Here is an 18893-nt window from a genome sequence, read left to right as displayed (position 1 = left end):
AGACTAAGAAATATACCATACCTTTTCATCAGCCTACACCTGCTGAAAGTGTGTACAATTATAGAAACTAGCTGTTCTCTTTGGTTACTTTCGATTTAATGTTCTAAAATGAGAAGGCTCTGTACTAGTCTGCAGAATTGAGGAAATATTCAAGCACAGTCAAACTGCGTTACGTGTGAATCGTCTGTTTTCGTTTCTTCAAGAGGAATATTGGTGTTAGTAGATGGGATATCACAATATACAGCGAGAGGCCCGTGCGGTGGCAGCACGGCTTTTAAACTCTTGCCCTTTTAAAATGTCAACTGCAAATTGTACAGCCGGCCATGTGGCGATCTCTTAGCTGAAATTGCCTTTCACTCCTTCGGGTGTATTAAATGATGAAATAGGCTGTATGAAACACATCTATGCAGAAATGTTGTTACATTTTACTTGCAGTGACACAATTCATGCTCGCATGCATGCACTTAAACCGAATTCATTCTTGTTCGCCGTTAGAATCTTTTATAATGTGCAGCCTCATACATGTCTTAGAAAGTAGACAGTTGTTTTTGGAATTATCCCCCTCAGTGCATGGATTTAATTAGCGTTAAGATTGATTGGTCATTTTGCTTCTCCAAGAATAGTTCTACTTACATAGGTCTCTCCTTTAAAGACTTTCAGTGCAATCTTAGGAAGAAATAACGTTGATTACTTTAAGGTTCGGAAAGACAGGTAAATCGAGTGTGATGATAAGATGACTAGCATAGTCTGCTGTAAATTCCAACTAGTATCAGGTATAACTGGGACAATTTACAGAAGCCCCTTGTGTAAATGCCAACATTTTGTAGCAAAGGTGGACTGTTTAACGCAGGACGCGCCTCGGGGACAGATATTCGGACTCTCAAACTTTTACAATTCTTTTCTGATCTACCACTTGTGGGGGTTCATTTTAAAACTCTTGGTGTAAGGAAACTTCTCATTTGCTTAGTTTTTCGAAAATTGAAAATTTTATTTTTTCTCCATTGAGTTAACACAGGGATGGCGGCCATTTTGAATTTTAAATATCGGTAAATCTTGGATTATTTGTTTCTCTAGTACCAACATTTGCATGGTGACCCCCGATTTTTATTCTTGATTTAGTAATAGAATGGCTGAAATTTTCATTTGAAAAAAAGTTTAAGTCTTTCACTGTCGAGGTGAATTTCGAAAGGCTATAGGACCTTAGGCTTTATTTGATTTAGAAGTCAAGCTTACCATAACCTTTGTTCCTCTAGGACAGAAAATTATATTTGTTTTGCAAGTTTGAGATCTTGTTAACCGGAAACAAGTAACAGTAAGGCTCAGTCGTTCACATGATAAATCTTTAAATCGTTAGACTTCATGAACTGAAAGGAAGAATGCTTTGAAATCGTCGATTTATGGAATATGTTGACACATAAAATATCGGCAACCGTTAATCATAGCGAAGCCTGAAGGAAGAAGTAGTGAAATCTTTATAACTTAGAGGATCCATGTCAAGATTAGGTCGAGGTTGTAATGGACACCTTAAGTTAATGAAAACTGACAGCCACAGCTTACTTCCTGCTAAACGGGGAATAGAGTGCGTATTGTGGTAGAAGGTTCCAAGATTTCCCTTTCGGAAATTAATACAATATATGGCTGTCGAAAGTTTACCGTGTCCCCGTTTTCATATAACAAATTGTAATTTGTCAGACTTGCACCTTTCAGCATATGCAGATTTTCACTTTTTCACTCGTGTATGTAATGATAGATTCACTGTCAATCTGCAATATGAAATGGTGAGGGATTAGCTGAGACTAGATTAATCATTTCCCTTCCTGACTTAAAGTGACCCCAATCCTTTTAATGGTCCTACAAGGCAGCTATACATGTAGTTCAAAGAGCGGTGTATGTGAACTTGTTGAAATACGTCTTGCGCGACACGCTTATTCTGAGACAGGGATATCACAGAATGGTGGCGTTGTAAAATAATGTGTTGGAACTAACAGTTCAACATCGATACATAGATGAGATTTCCATTCTCGATAGACTACTTTCAACTCAAAACGAGATCTCGCGAGATTTTTGTAAAATAAACAAAAACAAAAGGATTGTCGTCTATCTTCGACAATTAAAACTGTGAACGGCAGTCACGGGTATCGGTGCAGTTTTATTACAACATGTCTCTCTTTTAAATTGTTCGAAACTCCAGAAAATGCAAGACGCAAAAGTCACAACGGTCTCGGAAAATCTCGCGCCACTTCGAAAAAGGTTGCATCCTGAAAGTACGAGACTTACCGGAATATTCCTCTTCTTTATGTTTTCGCATATCAGCAAAACAGCAGACGTCAGCTGGACATCGACGGCACGAAGTAAGGCGTCGCCCAGCTCTATATCGTGGTCGAGTAAAAGTTTCACAATATCTGTAGGCAAGGAAGGGAAAAAATGTAAAGAGAATTGAAACATTACCTTAAAATGTGTCAATTACCGAGCATTCAAAAATGGGAGCGCCATGTCTAATTTGCAAGGCGACAAATCAATGGCACAACCTCTATATCGAATGAAAACCGCACTTTGAAATCACAAAATCAAATTATTTTGAATTTATTTCCGCTGATAATCAGACTCGTGAAGGGATTAATGCAAACTTAATTTTGATCAACAACTGCGCATTTCAACTGTATTTGTCAGGCGTTTATTCGATCAGCGCGCTGGCAAAACATTTCTCACGGGTAAAACGTATATAACCAAAAAAGCGAGCAACGCAACAGCGTTCATCTGGAAAGCCCATTGTTGATCGTTAATATGGCGTTTATACGTTACATAATCTAATCAATACAGAAGGCTTACTGAGGGATTTTCACCTCCATGTCGAAAAATGTCAACACCGTGAGTCTATGCCTGCAAGTAATACACGAGTGTGCTCTGTGTATTTCTTTCAAGGGTACAGTACGTGTAGAAAGTGACCTAGAAAATGTGACGTCGTCAAATGTACGAGAAAGTATGTCTGTTCGCCATAAATTGACGGAAAGACTACTAAAATTTCATCCAAGCTGAACCGCACAAAATTGGTTTGTTGCAGACAGAAATTTGCTTGTTGGTAAAACGAGTTCCTACATTAAACGGATTCCATTGGGAGCCTTAATATTTGTTCGCCGGAGTCTGTTAACTCTTGTGTGTTAAAAATATCTACCTTCGTTATTTTCCTGCATTGAATTTAATTTTTTTTTTCAATTTTCAAACAGTCTGTCGAAATGAAAGTCTCTGTGCACGTTCAATGATCTTTCAAAGCGATAAAATGTCTGGATGGCGCATGAGTGAAACCCATTATGCGTCTCTGAAAGGCCGGCTTGCGCTCGTATGCACTTCTTCCATCACAGCCTACAAAAGGATTACATTATGGGAATACGAGTTTCAGGGATGTTATCGGCGTCGCATGCATGCAAAAATTAAAACGTAAAACACGCCAATTATTGTTTCTGGCACATACCGCCGGATTGTTGAAAGCTTTTTCCCTCGAATTACACTATTTCAAGAATGAAGAGGGGTATAGGCATATTCCGGCCTAAAATTGACGTGTCAAAAATGTCATTACAGGCTTCTCAGGCCTATGATTAGCCAGGAGTTAACCGCACGTCGTGTGCGAGAAGAAATGCAGTAAAAACGCCAATTTTTTTTTTGTTTCTAAAATGTACCGCTAAATTGCTGAAAGCCTTTTCCTGTTTTCGACGTTCCACATCACTAGTTAGCGCCAACACTCAGCCTCCCTCCTCAGTCCATTTGTTCAAACCATTTCGTTTATTGGAAGCAATGTTGGAAACTGCCCATCTTTGCTGAACCGTGTTCAGTTTCTCCGTTTCTCGCCCGTTGTTCAAATACAGTGCATGAAGCAGGATCTCAGACGAATCCAAGTACCTTGCTTTTTTCATTTAAAATCGCCGATCAATTATTTTAAGTTGACAAACATATCTCTACAACTCTTGCATTTCGAAAATACACTTTAATTATATTTTTCATAATTTTTCATACATCAGAATTTTTCGCGCGTGTGTGTAAATATTTGCTGAGTAAATGGTGATAGTACGTCTTGAAGAGGAGGAAATTAACTTATCGTGTAATCTTTAAGTATGTCATACAAGTAATAAGAGATGACGTCATCAGATATTACCTCCGGGGGGGGGGGGGGGGTTATTGCATAAAAAGCAGGGCCATCAATTCTACATGTATCTTCATTAATATTCTACGCCTAAGAGCCACCTGTAGGATAGTGATAACGTTCTGTAAGCCTTCAAATCTGTTTGAATCTTTGAAGGTTGTATTTGTAACATTGATTAAAGGTAATGCTTGTCTTAAATGTGTATCAGTACCTCAGTTGTCAGTAATCTTTGGTCGTATATTCCAAAACTTGCACCTGTTAGAACGTGCCTCTAGTTTATATCATTCACCATGTGGCGCTTTCGTTTTCGAGGTGGTAGTTGCGTTTGACTGGTAGCAGTAAGCAGGTGGAAAACAGACGGATTTCTCTTGTTTGTTGCATTGCATAGATTACACCCCTAATTCATTTTTCATTTCATAGATTACATTCAATTTAATCGTTTACCATTATAAGTATGAGATGACTAAACAATCTGTTACTATATGCAGGATTTGAAGAGTTCATAAGATGCTGAATTAATCTGATGTACTTTCATCACGTTTTCTTTTATTCTATTGGTAAAACGAGGATTTCTTTCTCTTCAAAAAATCACTTTCATGCCAGCTCGTCAACACAGTGTGTATGGCATAACGATCAATACTATTGTTGACATCTGGATGTCAATGCAGACTACTTTTATTTTTGCTATCCATTACGTTGCACATTCCATACTTTGTAAGCTGTCGAAGAGTATATACTTTGTCATTAAAACCTACTTTTCAGTATAATGATAAAAAGAACAAGTGTTTAAGCAAAACAGAGAAAATCTTAAAGCTTTATGGAAAGTTAAAGCTATTGTCTGTGGTAGGAAGTCGGATGAAGTTAAAAACTTTTAGTGCAGAGCGGAATTAAGGTAGAACGCTCTTCGCGGACACATATTCGGACTCCCAAACTTTTTCAATTTTTTTCTGATCAACCACTTGTCGGGGTTCATTTTAAAGCTCACGGAGTAAGAAATATTTTCACCGCGTTAGTTTTTCGAAAATTGAAAATTATATTTTTTGCCACAGAGTTAATACAGGGGTGGCGGCCATTTTGAATTTTACATATGGGTAAGTGTTAGGGAACTCGTCTTTCTAGTACCAAGATTTGCACGGTAACCCTTAATTTTTATTCTTTATTTAGTAAGAGTATTGCTAAAATAATTCATTTAGGAAAGTTTTGAGGAAATATTTTAAGTCTTTCACTTTTGAGGCGCATGCTTCCGTAATCCTTTTATTGCAGAGAGAGAAAGAGAGACAGAGACAGAGAGCAGTGTACGCGATTCGTATACACGGTCAATATCTGAGAGTTTGTCGTCTGTGATGTTTCCCGAATCGGTAATGTAGTTCACCTTGACCCGAGCACAAAGAAGCTTTTGCCTTGCTATCCATATTGCAACACGATTTCCCTCCTACGTGATTCCTGAATAATACGTGGATTTGACGTTTTCCCGTTTTTTATTTCTCTCTTGTGTTAGCTTTGAAAGACAAGCCATTAAATCCATTACAACATGGTCATTATCATGGTTAGTAAATTAAAATATATCCCCCCGACATTTGAAAAAGTCGATAGACGTTGAGCAGCTCTCTTTGAATAGCCATCGATTGTTTCTCGTCAAAAAAAACCAAACCAGAATTATAGGTATAGATTCTCCGTAATTGGAAGTACACGCTCTATTTATATACTACGCGAGGTTTCTGTCACGCGAGAGTTTTCATGACCTTGGCACTTCAGAACGCATGGCATTAAAAGTCTCAATTTCTCAGAGAATCTCAGACGACGAGTCATTGGCAATTTGAATTGAACGCCCACGTCACCATGCGACTCAACGTCTCATGTGAAATCTTGCGGACTCATTCGGACCATGGACAATGCGACGGTTCTTGTCTGCTCGGCGTTTATCAATATAACATTGGTTCCCCAATGGCATTCTCCATTCCAAAGTTCTAGCAAATCAGCCGTAACCTTGACATATATTAACTGCAACGAAGACCATCGAAAAAACACGTAGTGAAGCTTAGTGGAAATTAAATTTGTGAAAACTACTGCATATTACTCCCATCTAAAATGACATTCTATTCAATTTACAATCAACGAGACAGTTTAATATATGGACAATAAAACGCATCAATCACGTCGTCAGAACAAGTATTACCGTCAACCTCCATCATCAACGCTCTTATCATCAACAACATTACCATTATCCCCATCAGCAGTATCACAACCACTATAGCCACCACCACCACCATCATCATCATCATCATCATCACCGTCGTTGTCACAATCATCATTATCCTCTTCTCCGTCCTCAGCATCATCAACTTTATCACCATCATTATCAACAACAAAACCAAAGTTCGAGGACTATAACCACGGACGACATTTTTGTGTAATCATGGCTGGCATTAATCATAGGTTGTGCGCATACTTCTTAAACTATAGGGTATTATTTCCTGCTTGGACAGAGACGAACGACTGCTGCCAAGTTACATGCGAATAGTTCGTCAGGTGCAATCAGAAAGGCAGGCTCAAGTAACATGGAAGATTATGTCTCCCTACAATGTGGTGTGGTATACAAAAACTTAGAATAACTGGGTTTAAATGAATGGAAACTTTTATTCAAGGAGAAAAGCATAAATGGTGCAAAAATTGCAGAAGTTAAAACCAACAATCGCGTAATCTAAGATGCATTTATGTGTACACACATTCGAATACCGAATACAACTACAGCAATTTCACGTGGATGGGACGCTGTCCTGTAATTCGACGGTTTGGATGAAAACGACGACTGCGCGACACGCTTAGAAGAGGCTTTGCTAATTTTTGCCGTCAGTACCTTTTTTTTCAGATTCCCCAGAGCAACCGATAAAACAAACAAAAAGACCAACAAAAGAACCTAATATAAGAAATTCGATATTTCATGAGGGCTAATTAAAGTGTCATTGAGGAGAGACTGGACTTTAAGGGAATAATCGACTCGCTGAAAAGACCATTAATTACCTTGAATTTCATTTTCCACCCAATATTCATATCGGCTGCTCACGTCACTCCGTTTAGCCAATCAACACTTCTATAGAAATAAGTACACGATTTTCCAATCACGTCATTACACCCAATTCTGTCAATTATGCTCTTTTAGCAATAACTGCACAGCTATTGAAATAATAATTGCTGTTTTATTTCAGAGCGGCGCTAATATTGATACTAATATATATCAATTGTGACATCCTGAGACAGTGATATAACTCAGCGTAATATATAGATTATTATAGAAATATTTAATGGTATGAGATGCAACTTTATTATACAAAGAAATCCTGAGAGAGGCATGATTTCTCGAATATTTCGAGTTTATTACTTCGTTTTGTTTCATTTAAACTCTATAATGGAAATTTATTAGTCACATATGTGTGACATGGACAAGAGGGACCCATATCATTACCGTCAATATTATGTCGACTTTTTAGTGGGGGTGGACACGTCTCAGAAAAAAGCGCAAAAAGGAAGCTACTCAGTCAATAACTTTGGTTTATGGCAATTGTACTGTTTACCCTTGCAATAAATAGTGAAATGATGCGAATGTCGTTTGTGCAACACATCACCGTGTGGCACAATTTAAAACAGTGCTTCCCCTTTCAATCCACCGGCACGGCCCAATAAAACCACCAACTAGTTCTTCCCCTGGCAGCGACAGATGTCAAGCATTCCTGAATTGCCAACCTGATAGAAGGTCGAAGTAACGCAAAAGCTGTGCTGGCCAGCGTGCATCCGCTTATATGAGCGCCGAAATCGGCACGTGCGCCTTACGACCCGTGAAAAGATCCAGAGACTTAGCAAATGTTAACTTCATATGAACCACTGTCGAGGGCGTGCAGACTTTATGAAAGTTCAAAAGTTGTGGTCAAGCGATACTGATATAATAGCTATAGGGGTAGAGGGCTAGTTTATGGCTCATAAATCCAGCAAGGCCAGCGCTAAGTTTTATCAGTTTGAATATTATCCATCTTTATATAGTTTTGTAACATCTTACTGCGGTGGTAAAGCACATGATTAGAGTGTAAACGACTCAAATTTGATTAAAATCCTGTACAATGCCACTTTCTAAAACTTTACACAGACCAACTTTATACTGTAACAGACGTACTACAGCTATTCGTTCAGATGGTTGTGAGATTTACTTGTGAAAGTTTTCAGAAAACGGTAACAATTATCGTTGACTTCACGCTTGTCACAGACTGGCGGCCACCGTGCAACACCTTCAACAGCAGAACTCGCTGCCCTACATGTTAACTGTGGTTGTCTGGGATATTATTGCACATGTTAAATGCTCGTGTGATTTGAAACTGCCTTTTCGCTATGTGACCGTATAAAAATTCTACACAATGTATTATGTAAGGCCGCTTGCTTTGACCACGTTCTTGTACGGCCGCTGGCAGTCTCGCACCAAGTGGAGATTACTGATAACTTTTGCAATTTCTGGTAAATCATCATTAATTGTCGAGTAAATTTTACAGCGTTCCAGCCTTCTGAGGGGTGTACTGCGATAATTCCTCCGCGATAAGCTGACAGATCCACGTGATAACTCTCAAACGACGCGTTCGAGAACTATTCCTTATAGCCATTACATGCACTCTTTTCAGAGGTTATCGTCTATAAAGATTGACCGCTTGCGGCGTGTCTAATCTGATCGAACAACCAATTTGTAAAAGGCATAATTCTTTTAATTACAACGATAAATCAAAACAAATGGTCTCCTTTTAGGTGTATTATTGATGTGGGGAAAATTTCATTTAAAATGTTCGTCAGTCGACCAACATATTAAGTGAGGGATGAATCGCACTTGAATTAAGTTAGTTCACGCCTCGAAAGTGAAAGACTTAAATTTTTGCTCAAACTTTCCTTGGGGAATCTTTCAACCATCCTCTTCAAACTCAAAAATAAATTAAGAATTTGGGGTCACCGTGTAAATTTTAGAACTAGGGAAACAAATAACTAAAGATTTACCGATATTTAAAAATCAAAATGGCTGCCATCCCTGTGTTAAATCTATGATGGAGAAAAAAAATCGAATTTCGAAAAATTAAGCCGGGGAAAAGTATTCTTACACCTAGAGCTTTAAAATGAACTACCGCAAGCGGTATATAAGTAGAGAACTGTAAACGTTTGCAGTCCATATATATATATATATATATATATAATATATATATATATATATATATATATATATATATATATATATATATATATATATATATATATATATATGATAAAATCATTCGCCACTCTCGTGTAATAGATTCTCTTAACGACGAAGTGAATTATTTTCTTCGTGCAGACATCGGAAATTCCTGATGTGCCAGCATCGATACAAACGGATGTAAATAAGTCATTACTGTTACCCTTAAATGTATGCAACCTTCTATTTTACAAGTTTCAAAGACGTTAAACAAAAATTTGTGGTGGGAATGTAAACTGGTTATACTTTATATATATATATATATATATATATATATATATATATATATATATATATATATATATATATATATATATATATATATATATATTATATATGACCAAAGGCCATGTTTTCATAAGGGTCAAATAAATTGAACATTGTGCTCCAGTGCATAGAGGAAGGTCGACAGTCATTTACATATTAGATCTTGCATGTCGTAGTCGTGCTCATTATTTTCAACCACCTCAACTCTGTTTGACCCTCAAACTTTATAAAAGCAAACAAACAAGAACGTGCATTCTCTGCGTTCATACAAATGTACTTGCAGTGTATACCTAAGCTCGGGTTTCACTCATTCAAGTCTATTGACTGGAGCAGTTCAAGTCAATTACTGCCCCTAAACGTGCAAAGATCGCCCAACGTCACCGCCGTGTAATAACTCACCATCATTTAATAAAGACTTCCTAGCAACTATAGGATTCGGCAGAATTACTTCTGATCTTGATTATTTCCCACTTGTCTCAAAGTTTTATTGGATTTTTACTTCGAGTCCCGCGAGCCTAGCTCTGTTAATTAGCGAGCTGCGTCGTTTATGCAAGTGACAGCTCTCCATGGACGGGGATAAATTGCTCTAATGGGTGCTGATAACGAGTTATGTGTCGTAAAAAATACCTAATCAGTGCTGCTAGATTTTCGATGTGCGTGATAGCTCAGAAAGGAAACACTCCACGCTGGTCGCATTGATGTCACGGGGCGTTATAGGAGTTCGCCCACTGGTGATCGACGACGCTTTGAACCGATTTTACCGTAACGGTTCTCTTCTGGACTGCGTTCTCGCGTGAGTACATCTGCAGCGCGCGGCCGCCGGACAAATCACACCAGAATCGTTAGGGCGATACGAAACAATCACCTTCGTCCTTGTATATAGTGCAGATTGAAGTTAAAAACAATTTAATAGGTTGGAAAATCACGCCTGTAAAAAACCCGCTAATCAGCTGCATTGTGACCCTGGCCATTCACTTATGTGTAAAGTGCATTAAGAAGTCCATTTAGGATGTTTTTCTCCTTACTGTTGGTCTAGCCTCCATATGTTCGATTAATTCTGACACGAACAGAAATATTGTGGAAGCGGCTTTTAGTCATTTAGGCTCTCATATTCTAAGCAAGCCATTTTTCATGAACTTTACGTGTCCTGTTCAAAAGTACCAATTTGATAAGATGAGAAAATGTTGAGAAAAACAGAGTTCATAGTTACACAGTGGTCTATAAGAGTACAGATTTTTTTTTTTTTTTTGCCAAATTAAATTATACGAGTACATTTGTGGCGGAAAGAAAGTGACCTGATTGATCGAAACGTGCCAATATAGCTATATCTTCGCTATAGCACAATTGTAAAAAGCGTAAGTTCTGACTCAGAGAAAATCCCCTTTCAACGTTTTAAGCCCGAATTTCAATATACTGTTGCGATATAACAGGCAATAAACCATCCCGGCAGGTACATCACGTGACGAGATTTTGGCCTATTCACTCCATATATGCACACGCTTTCGCTCTTGAATTATACATTTATGTCGTGAATATGGCAAAATCTCGTCGTATACATAGTACCGGGCCACTAGCTGTAATTTTTGATGAATTTTTCATAACTTTTTCACAGTATGCTGAGATACACGGCATTCAGCTTGTCAACTCAGCCTGTACATGTGTAAGACTGCATTGTTATCGTTAGCAAGGGAATTCAAATGTAAACAAAAATATATGGACGCTATGTTGACAATCGTCCCCGACAACGAATATACTTTGCCCAGCTTTGTCTAAGACAAAAGCATGAAGCTCAGGTAAACTGCTTTTATGTTTTGCTTGCACAGAGCTGAAAATCCCAAAGTTCAGTACCAACATTGTTACTCGGAAAGGTGCTCAACTTATTCAAAATATGATTCGACGATGCATGGTGAGATACGTTGAACTTGACTTAATTGCAACGCTTGAAAATTGAAGCTTCACAAAGCCTCTATCCGTTTGGTGGTAACTCCGAGCGTAAGTTTTCAAATGAATGCCGATTCCATTTGATATCTCCATCTTCTCGTCTGGAAGAAAGCTGAAATCAAGGTTTTGTCCAGTAACTACATTTATCGCGACAGGGAAAAACCACATTACACTATACACTGCATAAAAACCCTATAATACTTACTGTATTAACATGGATTATTGCCTGTATTTTAGCTGAAGAGTGCATATACAGATGAATACAGTCAAGAATCCATTTTTTTGTATTCAGCAAGCCTGTATTCATGTGGATTCATGTGAATTCACGTGTATTACACTATAATACAGGCAACTCATTAATGTGAATTTATCTGAATTATTGGGTTTTTCATGCAGTGAAAAACCACATTACACTATAACTACGAAGAAAGTAATTGAGTGAGACAAAGATTAGGAGATCGATGCTTAAAGATCGTCCACTCATCGTCGACGCAGGAACCAGGAGATAGAGGAACTCCAAACAGATATAATAGGAAATCATATAAAAGTTTTAATTCCTTCGTAATAAGGCTCTCCACCCCATTTGCTTCACAGAATTATTCCAGGTGATAAACGCCTTTGTGGCCTTACGGACCACGTGCTGGAGGCGATCAAAACGCACACATATTTCTTTTCAGCAAAAGACCCATATCACTGGCGATAAGAGAATCATGTATACGCCGTTTTATCAACGCTGAAATTTCTACGCTACTTCGCTACAGCGGGAATTAGAAACCGGCTGTTTGAAATTATCTTGTCTACTCAATCTGTGTGAATCAGTGCTCTTGATTTCCCCGCCTTCTAAAGAGAGAGAGACAAATTTGAAATGCTAACACGGCGTTAGGTGATGAGCACCCGGAGCGAAACATTGACAACTTGGAGTGGCGAATTCAATCTTAATAATGGCGCGCACCGACACTCTGAAGTACAACCTCAATTGTATGTCAGATTGGCCATCAGCAGATAACGTCTGGTTTCGTTTGATCAGGTTGCAGACTACACTGAAGTGGATTGTATGTGTTATGAGCAGTTGGTTCTGAAAGGCACAGGCCTGCAGGGTTCAAAAACCTCGTTTCAAAAATTCACAGTATTTTAGCACAAGTGTATAATTTCTTCGACTTGGCGACAAAAAAAAAACAAATCGACCGGCCTGCGTGTATGACGTTAAACCAGAAAGGTCACGTGATTTAACTTTAATGTTGGTTACGCAGAGTCGCAAAAAGTTATTTATTTATTGCGTGTGCTCTGATGATCTGATTTGTACAACATGGCAGAATAACTCATTGCGACGCAACTCAACTCTTTCAATATGATGCATTTAGGTGATGACGATGATAAAAACATGACATATCATTATTAATTCAGCCAAATTTAGCAACGTTGGTGTAGGTCGATGACGGGAGAGTGGAATGAAAAACCAATGGCAGTATCCTTGCTGAGATTTCACAAACGACGATTTTCTTATCTTGTCCCTTATACTAATTAAACTCCGTATTAAATTTTCCGTATGTTAATTTCTGTCGGTTGGTACCGATCTTTATAAGATAACACATTAATGATAAATGGTTTGGTAGTGATGTGGAAATGCTCTAAATCTGCAAGGTACAATTTTACCCGGAATTGTAACAGCATTTATAAAGCTACTTCTTTAATTTTGAACATTTTATGATTGGTCTGTTAGTTGTCATATTACTATTTGGTCACTTTGATGAATTCATACAAGTATGAAACAATATATTTTGTTTTCTCTGTATTTATCCACTTTGAAAAGACTCCATTGAATTATGGGAAACGACGGCTCGATATTTCGCTCTATGTGAATTAATGTGCGAAAAGGATAATTCCTTCACTTTTATTTTGCTTTCATCGAAGGATAGCCATGTGATAGTTGCCAAGTTCAAGGTAGAAAGCTCAGACTCGGGGACCGACATTCGGACGCTCAAATTTTTCAAAAACTTTCCTGGTCTCATGAAGCTCTTGCAGTAAGTAAAATTTTCATTATCTAAGTTTTGTGAACATAGAAAATGGAGTTATCACAGGGATGGCGGCCATTTTGAATTTCAAGTGTCGATAAACTTAGGTAATTTGTTAGAACACTTTGAGAATAATCTGACAGTCTCATGCATATGTATTGCAAGCGCAGGTCAGAGCGACTTTAAATTCAGGTCAAAAACTCAAATCAGAGAAGTCATGTGTTTTCATTTCTAAAGCGAACTGTTGAAATATACAATCGTTCATAAAAGTGGCAGGTTCGCTTTGACCCCACGTCGACCCCGTCGTCTATTATGCAGACGGCAAATACGTTTCGCCCTAGGTCACAAAGCACTTGTTCGCATGCGCGGAATACCGATCAGTTTTACGAGGTAAAGCCGTCTTGTTACCAGACTCGAATGATATTCGGCGAGGTTGTTACGACCGTCTTTAGAATTAATGGGACTTCTTCACGAAACTTGTCGATTGCGTGTGTAAACGTGAATTTTAATTACGACCATACTTGAAACATGATTTTTTTGTGAGTGTGGACTCTAGTTTACATGTGCGACACTGACTAGCTTTAAAAGACGTTCCAAATATAGCAGCATAAAATAGTGTTTCTGAAATAATGGCCTTAGGAATCATTTGCATCGTGAAACAACAATCATAATGGGTAGGATAGTCCCGCATGTCTCTTAATACATCACGCTAACTTGTCCTGTTTCAACACTTAACCATCGAGTAATCATATCGGCGCCTGGCTTTTTTACACAATTAAGTGCGAGGATGACATCTTCTGGGCCAGGAGATTAAATTTTGAAATCATCGCAGAAAAGCTCACTTGACTTTTATCGCTAGATTTTATTCAAGGTAACTCCAAATCAAAGCTGATACTCTTCCATTTGTAATGTTTTCTTTACAAACTTAACGATTGTTTGGAGAGCTATTGTTCTAAATTACATGCTTTTAGAGTTAGCTCGTAGCTTGTAATTTCCTGTTGGCAGAAGTTTACGGCGAGTGTCTTGGGTCTCGTAATAATTCACTTTCTACTTAACGACTAGTTTCACTAACCCTAGCAGCAGAACGCTACTTGCATGGCCGCGGATATAAAAATAACTAACTAAATAAATAGATAACTAAATTAATATATATATATATATATATATATATATATATATATATATTATATATATATATATATATATATATAATAATATATATATATATATATATATATATATATATATATATATATATATATATATATATATATATATATATATATATATATATATATATATATGTATAAAGTTTGCATTATGACCCTTGATTCTATTCCTGGTTTCAAAAGGCTAATGTTTAAAGTTTTCAAGGCTTGAAGAAAGTCTCACCAAAATTTTCAGTCTTTCAATTTCGAGGCGTAAACTACCTGAAATGTACTTCTTCTTCTATTGTCAATGCGCTGCATGATAGAATGCTAAGATGGTTCATGGTCATTCCAAATATCATTGGGTATATTTCTACAGTGCAATCCCTGCCTAGCAACGTCTCGCCTTATCTATCTGTGATCGTTGTTCTTCAAATAAGTCAGATTTGGATCACTCTGACAGTGTGTGAATCTACATTTCATATTGTGTCCGTGTATTGAGAGGGTGGTTGGGATGTTTGTAACAGGACAGCATCCTTGCCATATCTGATATCAGTATGAGATACAAATACGCTACCCTTTAAAAATGATTGACAACGTATTTGTATGAGTGCACATGGCTGGATGAGAACTTGATGACGTCAGCGTCCGCTTATCCATCACGAATATTACAAAGAAAATGTGGATCGTGTATGGCTGATATAACAAGTACGGGTTGAAGACGGTTTTAGCACTGTATCAAACAGGTTCTTCTCATGATCCATTTGTCATAATCGTTCAGGAAGGATAACAGTCTTCTTGCAGCATGGTGGATTGATTTTTTATATCTTCGTGATGATACCGGTTTTTTCCGGTGCCTTCTACGTTGCGGGCGGACACTTTCAGACACGATACCCCGGATGAATAATTGATATTCCGTGCACGTCACGAGGCACTCAGCATTAGTCAGATGTTGTTGCAGGACGTGAAACTGGAATCATACCTCGGGAACGGAGCTGTGTCATCAACGCGGCGAGGCGTGAAATTGTGTGTATCGAGCAGCCGCCGCGCCGAATCCAATGATTTTAATAGTTAATACGCCAATTCATAGTTAGTCGCAATTTGACACGGTGTCTGGGAATCGATTTATTGCGTGTTAGGCGCGCAAACATATTTACCACAGAAAAAAACCGCCAGTTAGAATCCACGGCACAGAAGAGATACTTGGATGTCGTTTGAAAACATCGATTAGGCTAATAACACCGGCTTCGAAGTGGGGTTACGTGTGCGAAGCGATATCAGGGGTACATCATGCGGCTTTTATTTGTTATCGATGTCACGGCTGATACGTATGACTGACAGCCCTGTAACGCTAACCGAGGCTTAGTTGAACTCTGCGCGGGAAAAAAAGATGGGTCATGACCTTGCTATAGTTGATTTATAACACTCATTTGCATCCTAGACACGCGGTGACGTAAAAGTTATACTGCCCATCAGGGCGAAACTGGTGATACGCCTGCAATCGTAGAACACAGGTGAAATTGGATTCTGGTTTATGGTAGGAATTAGCCGCAAAAAGAATTCGCAGAGAATGTGAATCAGAAATAAACTAAGGCGTAAATGCCAATGCTTTCGTCTTCGTTACAATATCCTGCCTTTATTGTGGGATTCCTAAGGTTTTCCGATCGGCAAATCAATCGCATTGGGAATTACGTCACCCGTATATTCTTTCTGTTTTTAGTCGGGAACGAGGTTAAACTATTGTTTAGCGCGTCGACATTTTGATTTGCATGCCAAGAACACTCGTTCGGGATCGTCTCGTTGCCATGGCTTAATTTCGTACCATGACGGTGTGTTACATTTTTTTTTCTGATATTTGTGCACACTCTGTATATGCTAAAATTATCACTTAACGACAAGGTACAAGGAGTAATCTGTTTTTGTTAGAAAATGGTATGTACATAAAACAGAATCCAGATATCTGAAAATGCGGTTATAGGAGAGTCGGTGTTGAATCTGCATTGCTTCTGGTTTGCTCTCAATTATGGGATACGTCAGACATTCCAACTGACGAAATAACCCATTATTTGTTCGCTATTTGCAGTCAGAAATTAGAAAACCTTTGCCACAAACCAATCTATCAAGACAACGAGTGAAACCCGTTCAATCAATAATTCCTGAGGATTGCGTCCCTCTGAAAATTTTTTTTAAGAAAGGAAGGCAGGTTGACATTTTCGCTGAGAGTGCTATAAATTACATATTGGTATGCAGACGGCTGGGCACAGCGGAGATACACTGACAGAAAGTCGATTTCGCCTAATTGAAGGCATGGCGCTTGTTAACGAAAGCGAGGCGCAATGCTTGGCATGCAAACCGAGTATCGCCTGTTTATACATTCATAGGCCGTTCACTCTTAATCTCATTTAGAAGGAGGATAAGCATTTAATCTTTAAAAAGAAACACATCGCTTGATAAAGAAGACAACCAAGTAGATAAGCTGTGACACAAAGCTGCGGTAACGCTGTACATGGGGGAACACGCCCACCCTTCATAGGGCAAGAACCGATGAACGGATCAACCAAATAAAGCTGGATTACTCGCTAAACTTCTGAACATGCGGCAAACAGTCATACATAGAGCAGTGTATATTGAGTAAAGTTGACAGCAATCGAAACTTTTAGCCATGTTTTGAAGACGGAGCAAGCATGTTAGCATACATATATACATAAATAAATAAATAGGTATACATACATACATACATACATACATACATACATACATACATACATACACAATCGGATTTCTCAACACAAACTATGGAAAGACAAGGACAAGAAACAAGAAAAGTATTTCAACAAATTGAGAGATAACATTTGCTGTATGTAAACATTTTCAAGCTTATGAAAAATCAGTTTAAAACCCGAAGTTTGAACGCTACCGTCTGTGATGTCTTTGCACTACATGATATTGATACAACGGCAGCTTTGAAATGAAAGTGTCATCTAGTACTGTTATAAACTCCGCTTCTAAGTGCATCATAAAACTGGCTTTAAAAATGTCAACGGACGATGAGCATTGCATCTGGTAGGCATGCACTTGACGTTGACAAACCGTCCTTGATATCAATAAATTTCAAAGTGTGTGAAATTGGCACTCGATCTCGAAGGAGACGCTGGAGTGTTCGTTGAGTGATTTGAAATACATGTAATCCTAGGTCCTGATGATCTTACATAGCTGGAACAAGAATGAACACGTGACTCGTACTATGGATTTTAGGATTTTCATGGGTTTTTCAGTGTATACAAACATAATTATGTTTACTTGCCTGCTGTTTAACCTCAGAATAACGACTATCAAAAATTTCCTTCTCGAGAGCATTTTTATCCGGATTGATAATTACCTCATCCGTGCGCTGACTCACCAAGGTGAAGAACGAGCCATCGTACCCACGTCTCGGGGACAGATATATACTCTCATTTTTTAAATACTTTTCTGATATACCACTTGTGGGGATTCATTTTAAAGCTCTTAGGGCAAGAAACATTTTCATTGTCTTATTTTCTCGAAAATCGAGAATTTTATTTTTCCGCATAGAGTTAACACAGGGATGGCGGCCATTTTGAATTCCAAATACCCGCAAATGTCAGGTAATTTGTTTCTACAGTACCAAAATTTGCGTGTTGATCCCTGGTTTTTATTCTTGATTTGGTAAGAGAGAGATCGAAAGTTTCATTGAGAAAAGTTTGGGCAAAAGTCTAAGCCATTCACTTTCTGAGCGCATTCTAGTATATAACTACTACGCTAGGTCGTAATCGATGCGTAAATCAGAAGGTAACATAAGAAATAAAGTCCACTGGATCTTAGATTATTTAATTATATCACTCTATGGCTTCATTATTATAAGTCAATATAAGTTTATCTCTGTGGTACGAGGGAAAACAACAACAGATCTACTACTTCTCGTTGACCTTACATAAAACAACACCGTACCTCAGGGAAACCGTCTCAATTAAGGCCCCCCAGGAGAGGTAATTATACGCCTATTAACCCGGCTACTCAACAATTTTGCACTGTAATGATATCACAACTTTCATTAACCGCAGAGTCGAGTGGAACCATAGACGAGCTGCAGCAGACGACATGCCTGCTCTTTG

The 18893-nt window shown here is 38.2% G+C and overlaps 1 protein-coding gene across 1 annotated transcript in view; it reads right to left on the bottom strand.

Annotated features, from left to right (window-relative positions):
- Positions 1–18893, bottom strand: part of LOC139133153 (short transient receptor potential channel 4-like) — a 75945-nt gene that overhangs the window by 15209 nt on the left and 41843 nt on the right. The window contains exon 3 of the mRNA XM_070699579.1: positions 2278–2402. Within this exon, the coding sequence (XP_070555680.1) occupies positions 2278–2402 (125 nt within the window). The remainder of the gene's footprint in view (positions 1–2277; positions 2403–18893) is intronic.

Source organism: Ptychodera flava, chromosome 5, assembly GCF_041260155.1.
Source record: "Ptychodera flava strain L36383 chromosome 5, AS_Pfla_20210202, whole genome shotgun sequence".
NCBI lineage: Eukaryota > Metazoa > Hemichordata > Enteropneusta > Ptychoderidae > Ptychodera > Ptychodera flava.
The sequence above is the reverse complement of the archived record's forward strand: the minus strand, read 5'-3'. Positions and strand labels throughout refer to the sequence as shown.